At 34.2% G+C, this 13,927-nt stretch overlaps 1 protein-coding gene across 1 annotated transcript in view; it reads left to right on the top strand.

Annotated features, from left to right (window-relative positions):
- The window catches only part of XPR1 (xenotropic and polytropic retrovirus receptor 1), a 240,745-nt gene that overhangs the window by 213,111 nt on the left and 13,707 nt on the right, over positions 1–13,927 (top strand). Inside the window, exons 12-13 of the mRNA XM_032393198.1 lie at positions 6,627–6,793; positions 11,117–11,256. Of these exons, the coding sequence (XP_032249089.1) occupies positions 6,627–6,793; positions 11,117–11,256 (307 nt within the window). The remainder of the gene's footprint in view (positions 1–6,626; positions 6,794–11,116; positions 11,257–13,927) is intronic.

Below are 13,927 nucleotides of genomic sequence, written 5' to 3' on the forward strand. Positions count from 1 at the left end.
TCTTCAGGCCCATGTTGTTTTCTTTCTTACTGGTTCATGGCCCTGTGCTGCCCAGTCACCCAGGTTAAACTATGAGTTGTCCTTGACTCTACCCTTTATCTCACCTCACAATTCACCAACTCCTGCCAGTATTAGTTCCTATTTTTCTTTTTTTGCCTGACCTCCCTGTACCTTGTACTTCCACTCAATTTTAGTCCTCATCATTTCTCACTAGGCTACTACAACAGCCTCCTGATTAGTACACCACTTACAGTCTTTACCACTCCATCTCATCCCCCTTCCTAGCACTGTACTATTTAATAAGGTAGTTACTAGGAGCTACTAGATACATATAACTGTTGAGCACTTGAAATGTTCCTAGGCAAAACTGAGATGTACTGTAAAATACAAAATGGATTTTGAAGACATGAAAAATATAAAAGCTCCCAATAATTTTATATTATTAAAATAACATTTTAGATATATTAGATTAAATAAAATATATTATTAATTTTAGGGGCTTCTGGTGGCTCAGTTGGTTAAGCATCCAACTCGATTTCAGCTCAGATCATGATCTTGGGGTCATGAGATTGAGCTCCACATTGGGCTCCATGCTGGGCATGGAGCCTGCTTAGGATTCTCTCTCTCCCTCTCCCTCTGCCCCTCCCACCGGCCCTCATGTGTGTGCTCTCTCTCTCTCTCTCTCTCTTTAAAAAAAACTTAATTTTACCTGTGTCTCTTTACCTTTTTTTTTAAGATTTTATTTATTTATTTGAGAGAGAGAGAGAGAACATGAGCAGAGGGGAGGGGCAGAGGGAGAGGGAGAAGCAGACTCCCTGCTGAGCAGGGAGCCCAATTTGGGATTTGATCCCAGGACTCTGGGATCATGACCTAAACCAAAGGCAGACACTTAACCAACTGAGGCATCCAGGCGCCCCTCACTTTACCTTTAAAAATATGGTTACTAGAAACTGTATTTAATATCACATATGGAACTCTTCCTCCAGTTTTTCATCTGATTGGCTCCTTCTCATCACTCAGGTATCAACTTACAGACCTTCTCTGTCTGAACACTATCTAAAGGAATTCTATCAGTCTCAGCCCTATTACCATGTTCTTTTTTCTTCATGTCACTTTTCACTGTGCAGAATTATCTTGTTTATTTGTATATCTGATCATTGTCTACCCCCACTAAGTAGTAAACTTCATAGGGGCAGAAAGTTGCTCATTAGTGAATAAGATTTATTACTATGTGCTTAGTACCCAGAACATCTGACATATGGTAGGTGCTAATTCATTGGATGGATGGATAGTTTCTACACTGTATGACGTGGCTCAAGACTCAGCTTAAGTAGTGCCTCCTTCAGGAAGCCTTTCCTGGCTATTAAACCTCCTGAAAGCCTGGTTTATTGATTCCTCTGTTATGCACAGTTCTACAGTTGTACTTATACACTGTCTTTTTGTTTACTTCCTATCTCTTCTTTTATCCTTAGCCCTTAGTAGTTCTTCAGTATATCCATCCCCATTCTCTAAAATATGCCTGGTTACCCAATAGGCATTCACCATGTTTGTTGAATATAGAAATAAAATTTTTCTTTTTAATTAATCTTAAGTATTATAACTATATGGTAATTAATGCAGCTTATAGTAGACAGTAAACATCTGTTGCATGAATAAATGAATTCCTGTGTCGTATTTTTTTATTATAGAAACAATATAGCAGGGCTGCCTGGGTGGCTCAGTTGGTTAAGCATGTGCCTTTGGGTCCTGGGAAAATATCACTACCGTAATAGCAATTATTTTCCTTAGCCCACTTTTTCCTTTTATTTTTAATCATACAAGTAAAATATGGATGTGTATATATCACTATAAAAATAAATTTCAAATAATACAGAAATACCTAAAGTTAAAAGTGAGCCCCTTTAATAATCTTACTTCCTTCATCAGGAATAGATACCTCTGTCTTTTTCTATAAACATAAATTTATATGCAGTATGAAGTAATATATGTATAGTATTTAAATTCTGTTTTTCACATACCTTAGAAATGTTTTTAATGTTACTTCATAGTTTTATGGAACTGTCTTTTCATTTTAGAATTGAGATGGATGTAGAGCAACAAAGTTGTCTAGTACAAAAAAGTTCCTTGGATAAAGATTCCCATTTCTAGTTTCTTCATTTATCCTTAGGCCTAATGATTTCCATTTTTGTCTCAATCATTTTAAGATTATGAATTTTCTATAATCACAAAGTTGGAAAGAGGCAGAGTCTGGATTCAGACCCAGATCTTCTTACTTCAAATCTAGTTATCTTTCTATTTATTGACAGTCTCTCTGAACTTAAGTTTTCTTAACTATAAAATGGGAATAATAATGTCTTTCTTGCCTGCTCTTAGGATAAATATGATAATCACCTGAGGAGGCTACATGTGACCTTACATTTTAACTAAAACACACTAAGGATCAGGGAAGTATCTAATCCATTTTTAGAGAACCATATTAATCTTGTAATTCAGTGTTTTGATGTTTTTTAGGTTATGGGAATAGAACTAAGATTTGCTAGATGCCACACTAATTCATAACTTAGCTTATTACCTGCATAGGTTTGGGCTTTGAAAACAGTGTGCAGTCTATTTTATTTGTTTTTTAATTTCAGATTAGAAACTAGTAAACTGTTACCAGAATAGAAAGGTTTTGGTTGAAAAGAAAACCATTCACTTTCTCTTTACACAATGCCACTTTTTTCATTTTTAAAATATCTTTCTGAAACATGGTTCAAGGATGATTTTCATATATAATTTTTCTGGTTTCTCTCTTAGCACTTTTCCTGATATATTATTTTGCTTTATCCCTCCTATGATAACCATGGGTACAAAACTCTAAGAAGCTTATTTTTATTTGTTTTACATTCAGTAGATAACATTACCATAAATATTTCCAGTATGAATTATGCATCTAATATGACAGGTGTGTAATAGAAGCTTAGGTTAGAATAGCAATGACTTGATTTTCTATGATTCTGAACATCACTAAAGTGGGCTACCAGAAGTAGCCAAGAGAGAATTAGATGTAATTGCTTGCCTAAAGTGATAATATCTTTCCAGTACGTCCCCTGAATACCAATAAAGGCAGATGATTTCAGGGAGAAGCACTCCACATTTGGGAGATGGGAAAGATCAAATAAGGGTAATAATTAAAAAGAGACCAAAATGTAACACATGTAGACTAGGTGCACACTAATCATTGTTTGAAAAAGTAAGATAAAGCATTACTTATTCCAAAATATTCTGTTGAAATACTTGCTTTTTGAAAAGTCAGTAAGGGCTTGTATGTGTTTCATAGAAATTTTATGGAAATAATATGAGCTTAGAAAGGAGGGAGGTACTTGACCCACTGTACCATTTTAAGAATTATCCTCTAAGAATAGGACTTGTATTAAAATCTAGAACACATTAAAGAAAACTAGCATATTGATTTTTGTTTCCTTATTAATTCCTATCTTTTGAACTTTCCCCCCACAATCTCCTTTTATATAATAATTTGAACTTGATGATTTCTTTAGTAATTAGAAAAGAAATTCGGCTTTCAGTAATAACACTTGATGTTACCTGTACTTACTTGAGAAATACTCATTTTTTTAACTTCTTGCTCAATGTATCTATTACTTTCTTCTCATTTCATTACTTTTACTTAGCAAACAAAATGATGGTTTGTTGTTGTAAAAACTAAATGAGATAATATATATGAAGGGCCTGGCTCATAGTAAGCATTCAATTTTTTAAAAAAGCGTTGCAAATATAATTTACAATTAAGTTGCTGTCTTTGTCTCTTTGTGTTGATCTTGTTTTGAAAATATGAGAACAGTGTGAATTTTATTAAGGTGCTATATTTGCTTTGCAATTTTCTTTGCAAACCTTAATAGGTAAGTTACAAGATTTTTAAATGCAATCATGATGCTAATTATTGAATAATACCTCTCAGTTAGACTGTGTCTATCTATAGAATGAAGTAAACGGAACACATCCAACTAAACTAGATAATAAGTATTTTTTTAGGACTTTTAAACTGATCATTTATATGGTACAGTGTAATAGTATAAATAGTCAACCCAATTTACTTTTGGTGAAGAAGAGTTTTTATGAAAATAGTTTAAACCTGAAAATGTGTTTATTTTTTTTTTTAAAGATTTTATTTATTGGGCACCTGGGTGGCTCAGTTGGTTAAGTGACTGCCTTCGGCTCAGGTCGTGATCCCGGAGTCCTGGGATCGAGTCCCACATCGGGCTCCCAGCTCAGCAGGGAGTCTGCTTCTCCCTCTGACCTTCTCCCATCTCATGCTGTTTCTCTCTCACTCGCTCTCTAATAAATAAATAAAATCTTTTTTAAAAAAAGATTTTATTTATTTATTTGAGAGAGAGAGTGAGAGAGAGAGGCCACGAGCAGGGGGAGGGGCAGAGGGAGAAGCAGGCTCCCTGCTGAGCAAGGAGCCCCATATGGGACTCAACCCCAGGACCCTGGGATCATGACCTGAGCCGAAGGCAGACGCTTACCCAACTGAGCCACCCAGGCATCCCTGAAAATGTGTTTATATCTAAGCTTGACTGTTCACTAGTATCACTTGTGGACCATTGAAAAAATACTGGTTTTTATTTCCAACTGCTGACTTTCCAGAAGAAGCTGAACAGTGATGTGCTGTTACATATTTAACAAACCAGCTCTTAGGTAGGAGTAGGGACAGGAGGTACTGATTTGCAGTGTTTGTTGATTTCCGTGGTGTAAATATTTCCACCATAGCCAGTTTAAGCTACTAAGATAATATTGAATGTTGGGAAAAGATGTATAGTAGCACAGCATTATATAATGTTTCCATCATACAGATACAATAAACATATATAACCTAAAAAAAAAAGGGTAATAGCAAAATGTAGTAAAATAATTAGGAAATAATGAATTCTGCTTTTTTATTACCTTTGTTTTTAATATAACTAATTGTAAGTTTATATAATTTAATTTTTAATAATTGTGTTTAACAGTTTAGTTTTGAAAATGTAACAGTTCTTTTGAGCTGGTACGAACTGATTAATACTGGAACTATAACATACCCATATTTTTTAAATTGGCTAAGTAATTCTGATGCAAGCAGCCTGCCAGCTTAATTATTTTTCTAAAATAGATAAGATCCTAAGTACCAAGAGGTCATTCCATAGTCAGACCCAAAATGTCTTCTCCAGGCTCATTTTAAATCATACCCATTCTCTTACATCCTCCATATTTTACCCACACTAGATTTAGATTATTTGCAGCTCCTCAAACACACCTTGTACTTTCCCACCCTCCTGGCTTTTCATTATCTTCCTTCAGCTTTGAATATCCTTGCATCATTTGCCTGACTTTTGCAACACTGTTTATTTATCCTTCTACAAATAACTCAAATGCTACTTCCTCTTATTTCCTACTGTTGGAAACATTCCCATTCCCCTTGATGTTCTCATAGTGCTTTGTTTATACTTCATTTTGAACTCAGATTTATCATTAATAACAAATGACTATTTCCACTTACTATATTATAAATTTCTAAAGGGTGCCTTTGAATTATACTGTACTTAATACTTTTAATGCCTAAAAATGATTAATGAACACTTGTTTTAATAGGAAGGACTTTATTTTAATAGGAAGGATTGTGGATAAGGCATGATACATCCTTTATTTTCTGTGCCTTTGGGAAACTAACCAAAATTTAAACTTTTTTGAATTAGATGTTTCACAACTTTTTCCCTGATAATTCCTGATTTCCTGATAATTCCTGATTCCTGTTTTTTCCTGATAATTCAGGACCATATTAATACCTATATCCTGGGAACACAAATAATATCATGATGACTCAAACTTACCAAAGAAGAATTTCATTAGAGAATATATGAAGCACTTAAGAGTGAAAAATACTAAATTATATAACAACATATGCAAATTATTTTTATTATTCTGCTTGAGTGTACTTTGTAGTGTTCCCAGCATTTGTATCTATAAACAACCTCTAAAAAAGGCAAAAATATCATGCTTTGCTTTGTGATTTGAGAGAAATTTGCTTTCGTATATGTCCTTAAGGATAATCAATCTGTTGCTTTCTGGCTTTTTATCTGGAATTAAAAGTATCTGATTGCCTTCACAATAAGTATAGACAAAATCTAAGTATATGAAGGAACTGTTCTAAGGTTAAAACAATCCAAGAATTTCTTGAAGCAAATGTAGCACATTTCTTATTAGTGGTGTTTCTCAATTTTTTTTTTTCATCTTTGACCCTAATCTGCCACCTGATGGTAAAAATTAAAATGACATCTTTTGTACTATTCAAAACCTCCATTGCAATTATTTGGATTTTTATGTATTCAGCATAGAGCCTCCAAAACTCAAATGCACATTTGTACAAATTTTATGTATTTGGTAAATGTTTGATGATTACTTTGTACTTCAGGAGAATCAGAGTTACTATTTAACTTCTATTAGACAGCGTTCGTACTAGGGAGATTTGTTTAAAATCTTACTTCCTTTATGGTGCTGTATAAAGAATCTTTTAAAATTAGTTCTATTTAATGAGGAATTTTACTTAAGTCTCCAATTGTCTCTTTTACCTTTCCCTTTTCTTTCTTCAGAACGAGGTCACTCAGACACCATGGTATTCTTTTATCTTTGGATTGTGTTTTGTATCATCAGTTCCTGTTATACCCTCATCTGGGATCTGAAGATGGACTGGGGTCTCTTTGATAAGAATGCTGGAGAAAACACCTTTCTCCGGGAAGAGATTGTATACCCCCAAAAAGTATGTACAAAGAATGCTTGTATTTGTTTTAAAAACAACAACAAGAGCTCCGGTGTATCATCAGCTAAATCCTATTATGATGCATACCTAATCCCAACCTAATATATTGAGAAAAAACAACTAATTACCAAAAAATACTAATTCATTCTGTCAGCAAAAATGTCAGTTTTTTACTATCTGCTGGGCACTATAGAAAATAAAAAAGTTCTCGTTCTCAAAGAGGCCATAAACTATATTAAACAGGTAAGTAAACAAATTGCAATACAATGTGATAAAGTCTAGAATAGAGGAATAAATCACTTACTATAATTTATGACTTAATTTTGAACATGCAGTTTACTCTGTCTCACGTGCCCTCTTCTCCCCCCTTTGTCTGCCTTGCAAACTCCTGTTTCTCCTTTTCTTATTTTAATTTTTTATTTATTTTCAATTGAAGTATAGTTGACACACAAATGTTACATTCGTTTCAGGTGTACAAGATAGTGACTCAACACTCTATGTTAGGCTACGCTCACAAGTGTAGCTACCATCTGTCACCATACAGCACTGTTTCAGTACCATTGACTATATATTCCATGTGCTGTACTTTTCATCCTAGTGACTTATTTCATAACTGGAAGCCTGTATCCTTCCACTCCCCTTCACCCATTTTGCCCATTCCTTTACCCCCCACCCCTCTGGCAACCATCAGTTTGTTCTGTGTATTTATGGGTCTGTTTCTACTTTTTGTTTATTAATTTGTTTTTTAGATTCCACATATAAGTGAAATCATATGGTATTTGTCTTTCTCTTCTGACTTATTTCACTTAGCATTGTGCCTTCTAGGTCCATCCATGTTGTTGCACATGACAACATCTCATCCTTTTTTATAGCTGAGTTATAGTCCATTGTATGTATGTGTGTGTGTGTATATATATATGTATATACATGCATCTTCTTTATCCATTCATCTATCAATGGACACTTGGATGGCTTCCATATCTTGGCTGTTGTAAATAATGCTACAGTAAAACAAAGGAGGGCAGATATATTTTCAAATTACTGTTTTTGTTTTCTTTGGGTAAATACCCAGGTGGAATTACTGGATCATATGTTGTTCTATTTCTTTTTCTTCATACTGTTTTCCACAGTTGACTATACCAGTTACATTCCCAACAACAGTGCATGAGGGTTCCTTTTTCTCCACATCGTCTCCGGTTCCTCCTTTTAAAAAGTCAGTTCAAGGGTTACTTTCTCTAAAAAGCCTTTATTTTTCTAAGCATATTTAACCATTTGTCCTAATCCCATTTTACCTTCTACAAACTTCTCTTAAAGCAGTTATCACATTGTATTATAATTATCTGCTTAGGTATCCATATTCCTCACTGCCCAGCATAGTTCCTAGCATATAGTAGACTTAATATTTGTGGAATGCCTCAATAAATACTTGGCTGAGTAAGTAGTGCTGTGAAAGCACAAAGGAAAGGAAGTGCCTGACTCTCCTTTGGTGCATCAAGAAGGCTTCTCTTTTCATTTATTTCAACCAATATTTGTTAAAGTAAAGTACCAATTTAGTCTGAAAACACATAGATAATTCCTTAGGAATTATTTATATATGAATAAAAGGATAAGAGAGCCTAAATTAAAAAAAGACCAAGAGTATCATTACTCAGATAATGAAAGAAATTAAACAATGAACTAGGAATCCTAGTAAGTGAATTCTGATCTCAGGAGTCTCACTAACTAGGCACATAACTTTAAGCAACTGTACTATAGTATACTCTCTTCTACTAGATTATCTCTTGATCCTTTCCCAGTTCTAACGTTCTGTGATGAGGAAGGATGTACATAGATTGGGTCACTCATACTTCGTACTATGTCAGAATGTCACCAGTACCTCAAAACTGAACTTTGAAAAGTGTGTGAATATGTAATATTCAGTTGGTGAATAGGGAAAGCTGTTTTATTAAAGTGTGAGCACTAAAGATAGATGGTAGGAGAGTGGATACAAAGAATGATATGTAGGGTAACTTCAGATAAGTAAATGAAGACAGAAAGGAGGATATTAATTTACAGTGATCTTTTTTTTTTATGTAAGCTATAGCAATAATCCCAATGTGCAAATTTAGAATATATGACCAAGGCACTAGACATACCTTTATAAATCTCATTTGAAAAGAAAATCAGGGAGCACCTCAGTTGTTAGAGCACTCTTGATCTCAGGGTTGTAGGTTCAAGCCTCACATTAGATGTAGAAATTACTTTTAAAAATGTTTTTTTAAAAGAAAGAAAGAAAATCAGTAATGTTAAGTACAAGTCAGAGAGCAGACATGAGCTCAGGTAAATGATGGTCCTTTTGTGCTTACCAAAAGGTAAGCTTATTGCTTCCTCATATTGTTCTTGCCTTACTGAGCAATATAATACATTTACTTCTCAAGCTGATTGCTCAGATGAATTGTTGATATTTTTATATAAATGTTAATCCATGCCTCCTTTTAAATAGTTCTAACTTATTGGCTTCTGTGTAATGAAATTAGTGAATAAGAGTTTTTCATTCAGTTTCATTATTGCATATTTTCATAACCCTAGGAAATACAGTATATGGTTTCCTACATTATAATTTGCAAATTTATAAGAAAAATGTTCTGCTAGATCGCCACATCCCTTTTCATCTTAAAAAGACAAATATTGGAATAAAATTCATTCTACTTGAAAAAGAAAGAAGAGCTATTGGTGGAGTCCAGTGGAGGAGCTTCATTTAAAAATTAAGAACACAGTTAAATGAATCTTAAAATCAGTTCTTAGGGATTAACAGATCATATTGCTGAGCACCACATCCAGATCCAGGAAGTATTTTTGTTATCTCCATTTTAAAACTTAATTTTTCTCTGTCTCTTGACCTCATGTTAAGTGTATTCCTCCCAAGACTTTCACATTTTTGGTAACATCAAGCACCCACATAGTCAACTGTGGATCATTTTAAGACTGACTCTTAAAGTAACATGAAATTGCAGTTCTTCACTGAGGCCTAATAATGAGTTCACTGGATAGGGATTTATCCAAAAACTGCATTATCGCTGTATTGGATGGATGGGGGAAGGAACAGGGAGGTATGTAAATATGTTAAAATCTTCATAAAATTGGGGCACCTGGGTGGCTCAGTCATTAAGCGTCTGCCTTCGGCTCAGGTCATGATCCCAGGGTCCTGGGATCGAGCCCCGCATCGGGCTCCCTGCTCGGCAGGAAGCCTGCTTCTCCCTTTCCCACTCCCGCTGCTTGTGTTCCCTCTCTCACTGTGTCTCTCTCTGTCAAATAAATAAATAAAATCTTTAAAAAAAAAACAACTTCATAAATTTATTCTAATTAGCAGTGGATAACCTCTCCAGTTGATTAATCAAGATATGGCAATATACACACAGTATTTAGAAATATGAAGGATAAATACTAGGAGAGATAGCTACAAATTCTGAAATTGTTGGTCTCTAGAGAATGAGAAGAGAAGGTGGCAAGGAGACTGCTCTTTTTTTGTTAATAACCTTCTAACATGACTAGTATTCCTTTGTTAAATTTTGTAAAAGAAAAAAAAACATAAATGTGATGCTGAAAATACGTGGCTATTCTAGTTCCCATAAGATGTCACAGCCTTTAAATACATGTATTTAAAGAGCTGATTATCCAGAGATTAATAACAAACAAATCCATGGATTACAGTTCTAGTCTATTGGCAGTTTGTGTACTTAAAACTTTTGTGTAGCTAAAATTGGACTCCAAAATAGTGGGTACTAGTACCTGAAAGAATTTGAATGCTGTCTTTCCCATGTAAAAATAGAACATTCCTTAAATTCAATCCATGTTTGTGATATCCAAGCTTCATTTTATTTAATGACCTCAAAAAACAAGGTAAAACTCCTTCAAATGCAGAGTAAGGCAATTTGAGAATAAAAGTGCAAATAACACAGTTCATTAATCTGCTAATCTTTTTTCTCTTGAGTCTTTATTAGCATATGATGTACACATTAATATATAATTTCAATCAGATCAAGGATCTCATCTGGTTTATATTTCTGGGGTTTAGAAGAGAGCCTGGCATACAGTATGAGAATAAAATATATTTGTTAAGTGATTAATGAAATTCAATAAAACTTCATTTTGATATTGCACTATTTAAGAAAAAAACTAAATTGGTGAGATCTTTCTAAAATAGAAAATAAAAATAAAACCATTTTTCCTCTTTAGCCTGTGCTTGTTGATGGGACATATGTGAATCTCGTTGCTGTGATAAAAATGTGCTTATTTGTGAGAAACATAATGGTAAGTGCACTCAATTTGCTTATTATTCCTTAGGCCTATTACTACTGTGCCATCATAGAGGATGTGATTCTGCGCTTTGCTTGGACTGTCCAAATCTCAATTACCTCCATGACATTGTCGCCTCATTCTGGGGACATCGTTGCTACTGTCTTTGCTCCCCTTGAGGTTTTCCGGTAAGCAAACTACCAAAAAGTCTATCGAAGTTTTTTTCCCTTAGAAGACACCCAATACTTACAAATTAGAATTTATTAAAACTTATACTTGAAAGGCTTAAATTTCCCAACTTTTCTCAAACTTCTCATTGGCATCAGAGTTGGAAAATCCTCCTTGAAGGTCTAAGAGGTTAATTCTTACAAAGTTAAAAATACTACTAATGATGGCTTATAAGCTTTTTCTAGAATTGGGCTCCCTTAGAAGGGTCATGAATGGAAATTGGGAGGTAAAAAGTCTTAATAGAAATTAAAATAAAAATCTTTGAGAATCATTATTTGGAATTTGACATTCTGGGTTATTCAGGCAGCTTTTTCACTGGAAACAAAGGAAGTGCCAGAGGAATTGTCTTTTAAATCTTCCTAAAGACATCAGTGATCTAACAAGATAGCCTAAAATCTGAGTAAAAGCAGGTACCCCAAGGTAAGCGAAGCATTAAAGCTAATTTTGCTCTAAAGAAATTTGCTAAACCTAGAGACTTTTGAGATTCAGTTGTGATAACAAGTTCAAATTTGTTTGACCTAATAACATAGCTTGAAAATATGTAAAACAAAAGCTGATGTTGCTAAAAAGTAGTAGATAAATTTACAATTTTAGAGGAAGATTATAACATACTTTTCTCAGTAATAAACAAATAGTCCCATTAACCAACTTGACCTAATTGACATATACAGAGCACTGCATTCAACAACTAAATACACATTCTTTTATTTGCATGTAGAACATTTACCAAAATTAACCACATGCTGGACCATTAAGTTTCAACAAATTTCATAGGATTAAAATCACAAAAAGATAACTGAGAATCCCCAAATGTTTAGAAATCAAGCAATACATGTCTAAATAACCCATGGGTCAAAGTTGAAATTGTAATGGAAATTTTAAAATATTTTGAGCATAATGAAACTGATAATGTGACAGAGAAAATGCAAGTTAAAGCCATGCCAAGAGGGCAATATGTAGCTTTAAATGTATACATTGGAAAAATAAACAGCTTCAAGAAAATTTTAAAACAGCAAATCAAACCCAAATGAAAGTAGAAAGAAGGAAATACAAAGAACAGAGATTAATGGAATAGAAAATATAAAGTAGAGAAAATTAGGCCAAAGTTCTTTAAAAAGATGAATAAAATTGGTAAAATGTCTAAGTATGACTGATGGAGCAAAAAAGGAAAAAATGCACAAATTACAAATAACAAAAATCCTCAAGATATTTTTTTAAAAGAGTAAGATGAGGGGTGCCTGGGTGGCTCAGTCAGTTAAGTGTCTGACTCTTGATTTCAGCTCTGGTCATAATCTTAGGGTTGTGAGATCGAGCCCTGTGTCTGGCTCCATGCTGGTCATGGAGCTTGTTTAAGATTCTCTCTGTCTCCCTCACTCTCTACCCCTTCCCCCCTCCCCTTCTCTTAAAAAAAAAAAAAGAGTAAGATGATATTATGAGCAACTTTATGCCAATAAAGTAAAAAATTTAGATGGAATGGACAAATTCCTTGAAAAGCACTGTTTATTAAAACCAATAAAGAGATGGACATTAAGGAGGGCATGTGATGTAATGAGCACTGGGTATTATATAAGACTAGTGAATCACTGAACTCTACCTCTGAATCTGATAATACACTATATGTTAATTAATTGAATTTAAATTAAAAAAATAAAACAATAAAGAAATATAAAATCTGATAGGTTTAGATCTATTAAAGAAATCATTCATATTTAAATCCTTCTCACAAGGGGGGTGCCTGGGTGGCTCAGTAAGTTAAGCATCCAACTTGATTTCAGCTCAGGGTCATAATCTCAGGATCATGTGATGGGGCCCACATCAGCTCTGTGCTCAGCAGGGAGTCTGCTTGAGAGTCACTCCCTCTCCCTCTGCCCCCTCCATGTGCATGCACGCACGATCTTTCTCTCTCTCTCAAATAAATAAATCTTTTTAAAAAAATCCTTCTCACAAGGAAAACTGTAGGTCCAGGGAATTCCTCCAAATATATGAGGAGGAAATATCAGTTGTACATAAAACTCTTCCAGAGGAAAGAGGCAGTAAAAGGAACACTTCCCAGTTTATTTTGTGCAACCAGCGTGGCTTTGATATATAAACCTACGAGGACATTCCAGGAAAGACCAACCAGTCTATCTCACGTAGAGTAATGCAAAACTTCTGAAGAAAATATTAGCTAATGAATCCAACAACATATAAAAAGCATAATACATTGCAACCAAGTTAGTTTCATTCTAGGAATGTGAGATTTAATATTCAAAATCATTTAACATTTAAAAATTAATCTGTTAACTCACCACATTAATAGAATAAAGGGGGAACATCCTTCATGTGTGTAGAAAATACCATTGAGAAAAAGTCAGTACATGTTCATGAATAATTCAAAGATTATCTACAAAAAACATAAATAAGATCATATTTAATGGTAAAACACTGTAAGCTCTCCCTTGAGATCAGGAATGAGATTATTATGCATGTTGTCACTTCGTTTTAACATCATACTGCAAGTATAGGTAGTGTAGTGGAGGGTGGGGAGGAGACAGTGTAAGAATGAGAAAGGAGGAGCACCTGGGTGGCACAGTCTGCTAAGCGTCCAACTCTTGGTTTGAGTTCAGGTTGTGATCTCAGAGTCGTGAGATC

The sequence above is a fragment of the Phoca vitulina genome, unplaced genomic scaffold, assembly GCF_004348235.1.
Source record: "Phoca vitulina isolate PV1807 unplaced genomic scaffold, GSC_HSeal_1.0 scaffold71, whole genome shotgun sequence".
NCBI lineage: Eukaryota > Metazoa > Chordata > Mammalia > Carnivora > Phocidae > Phoca > Phoca vitulina.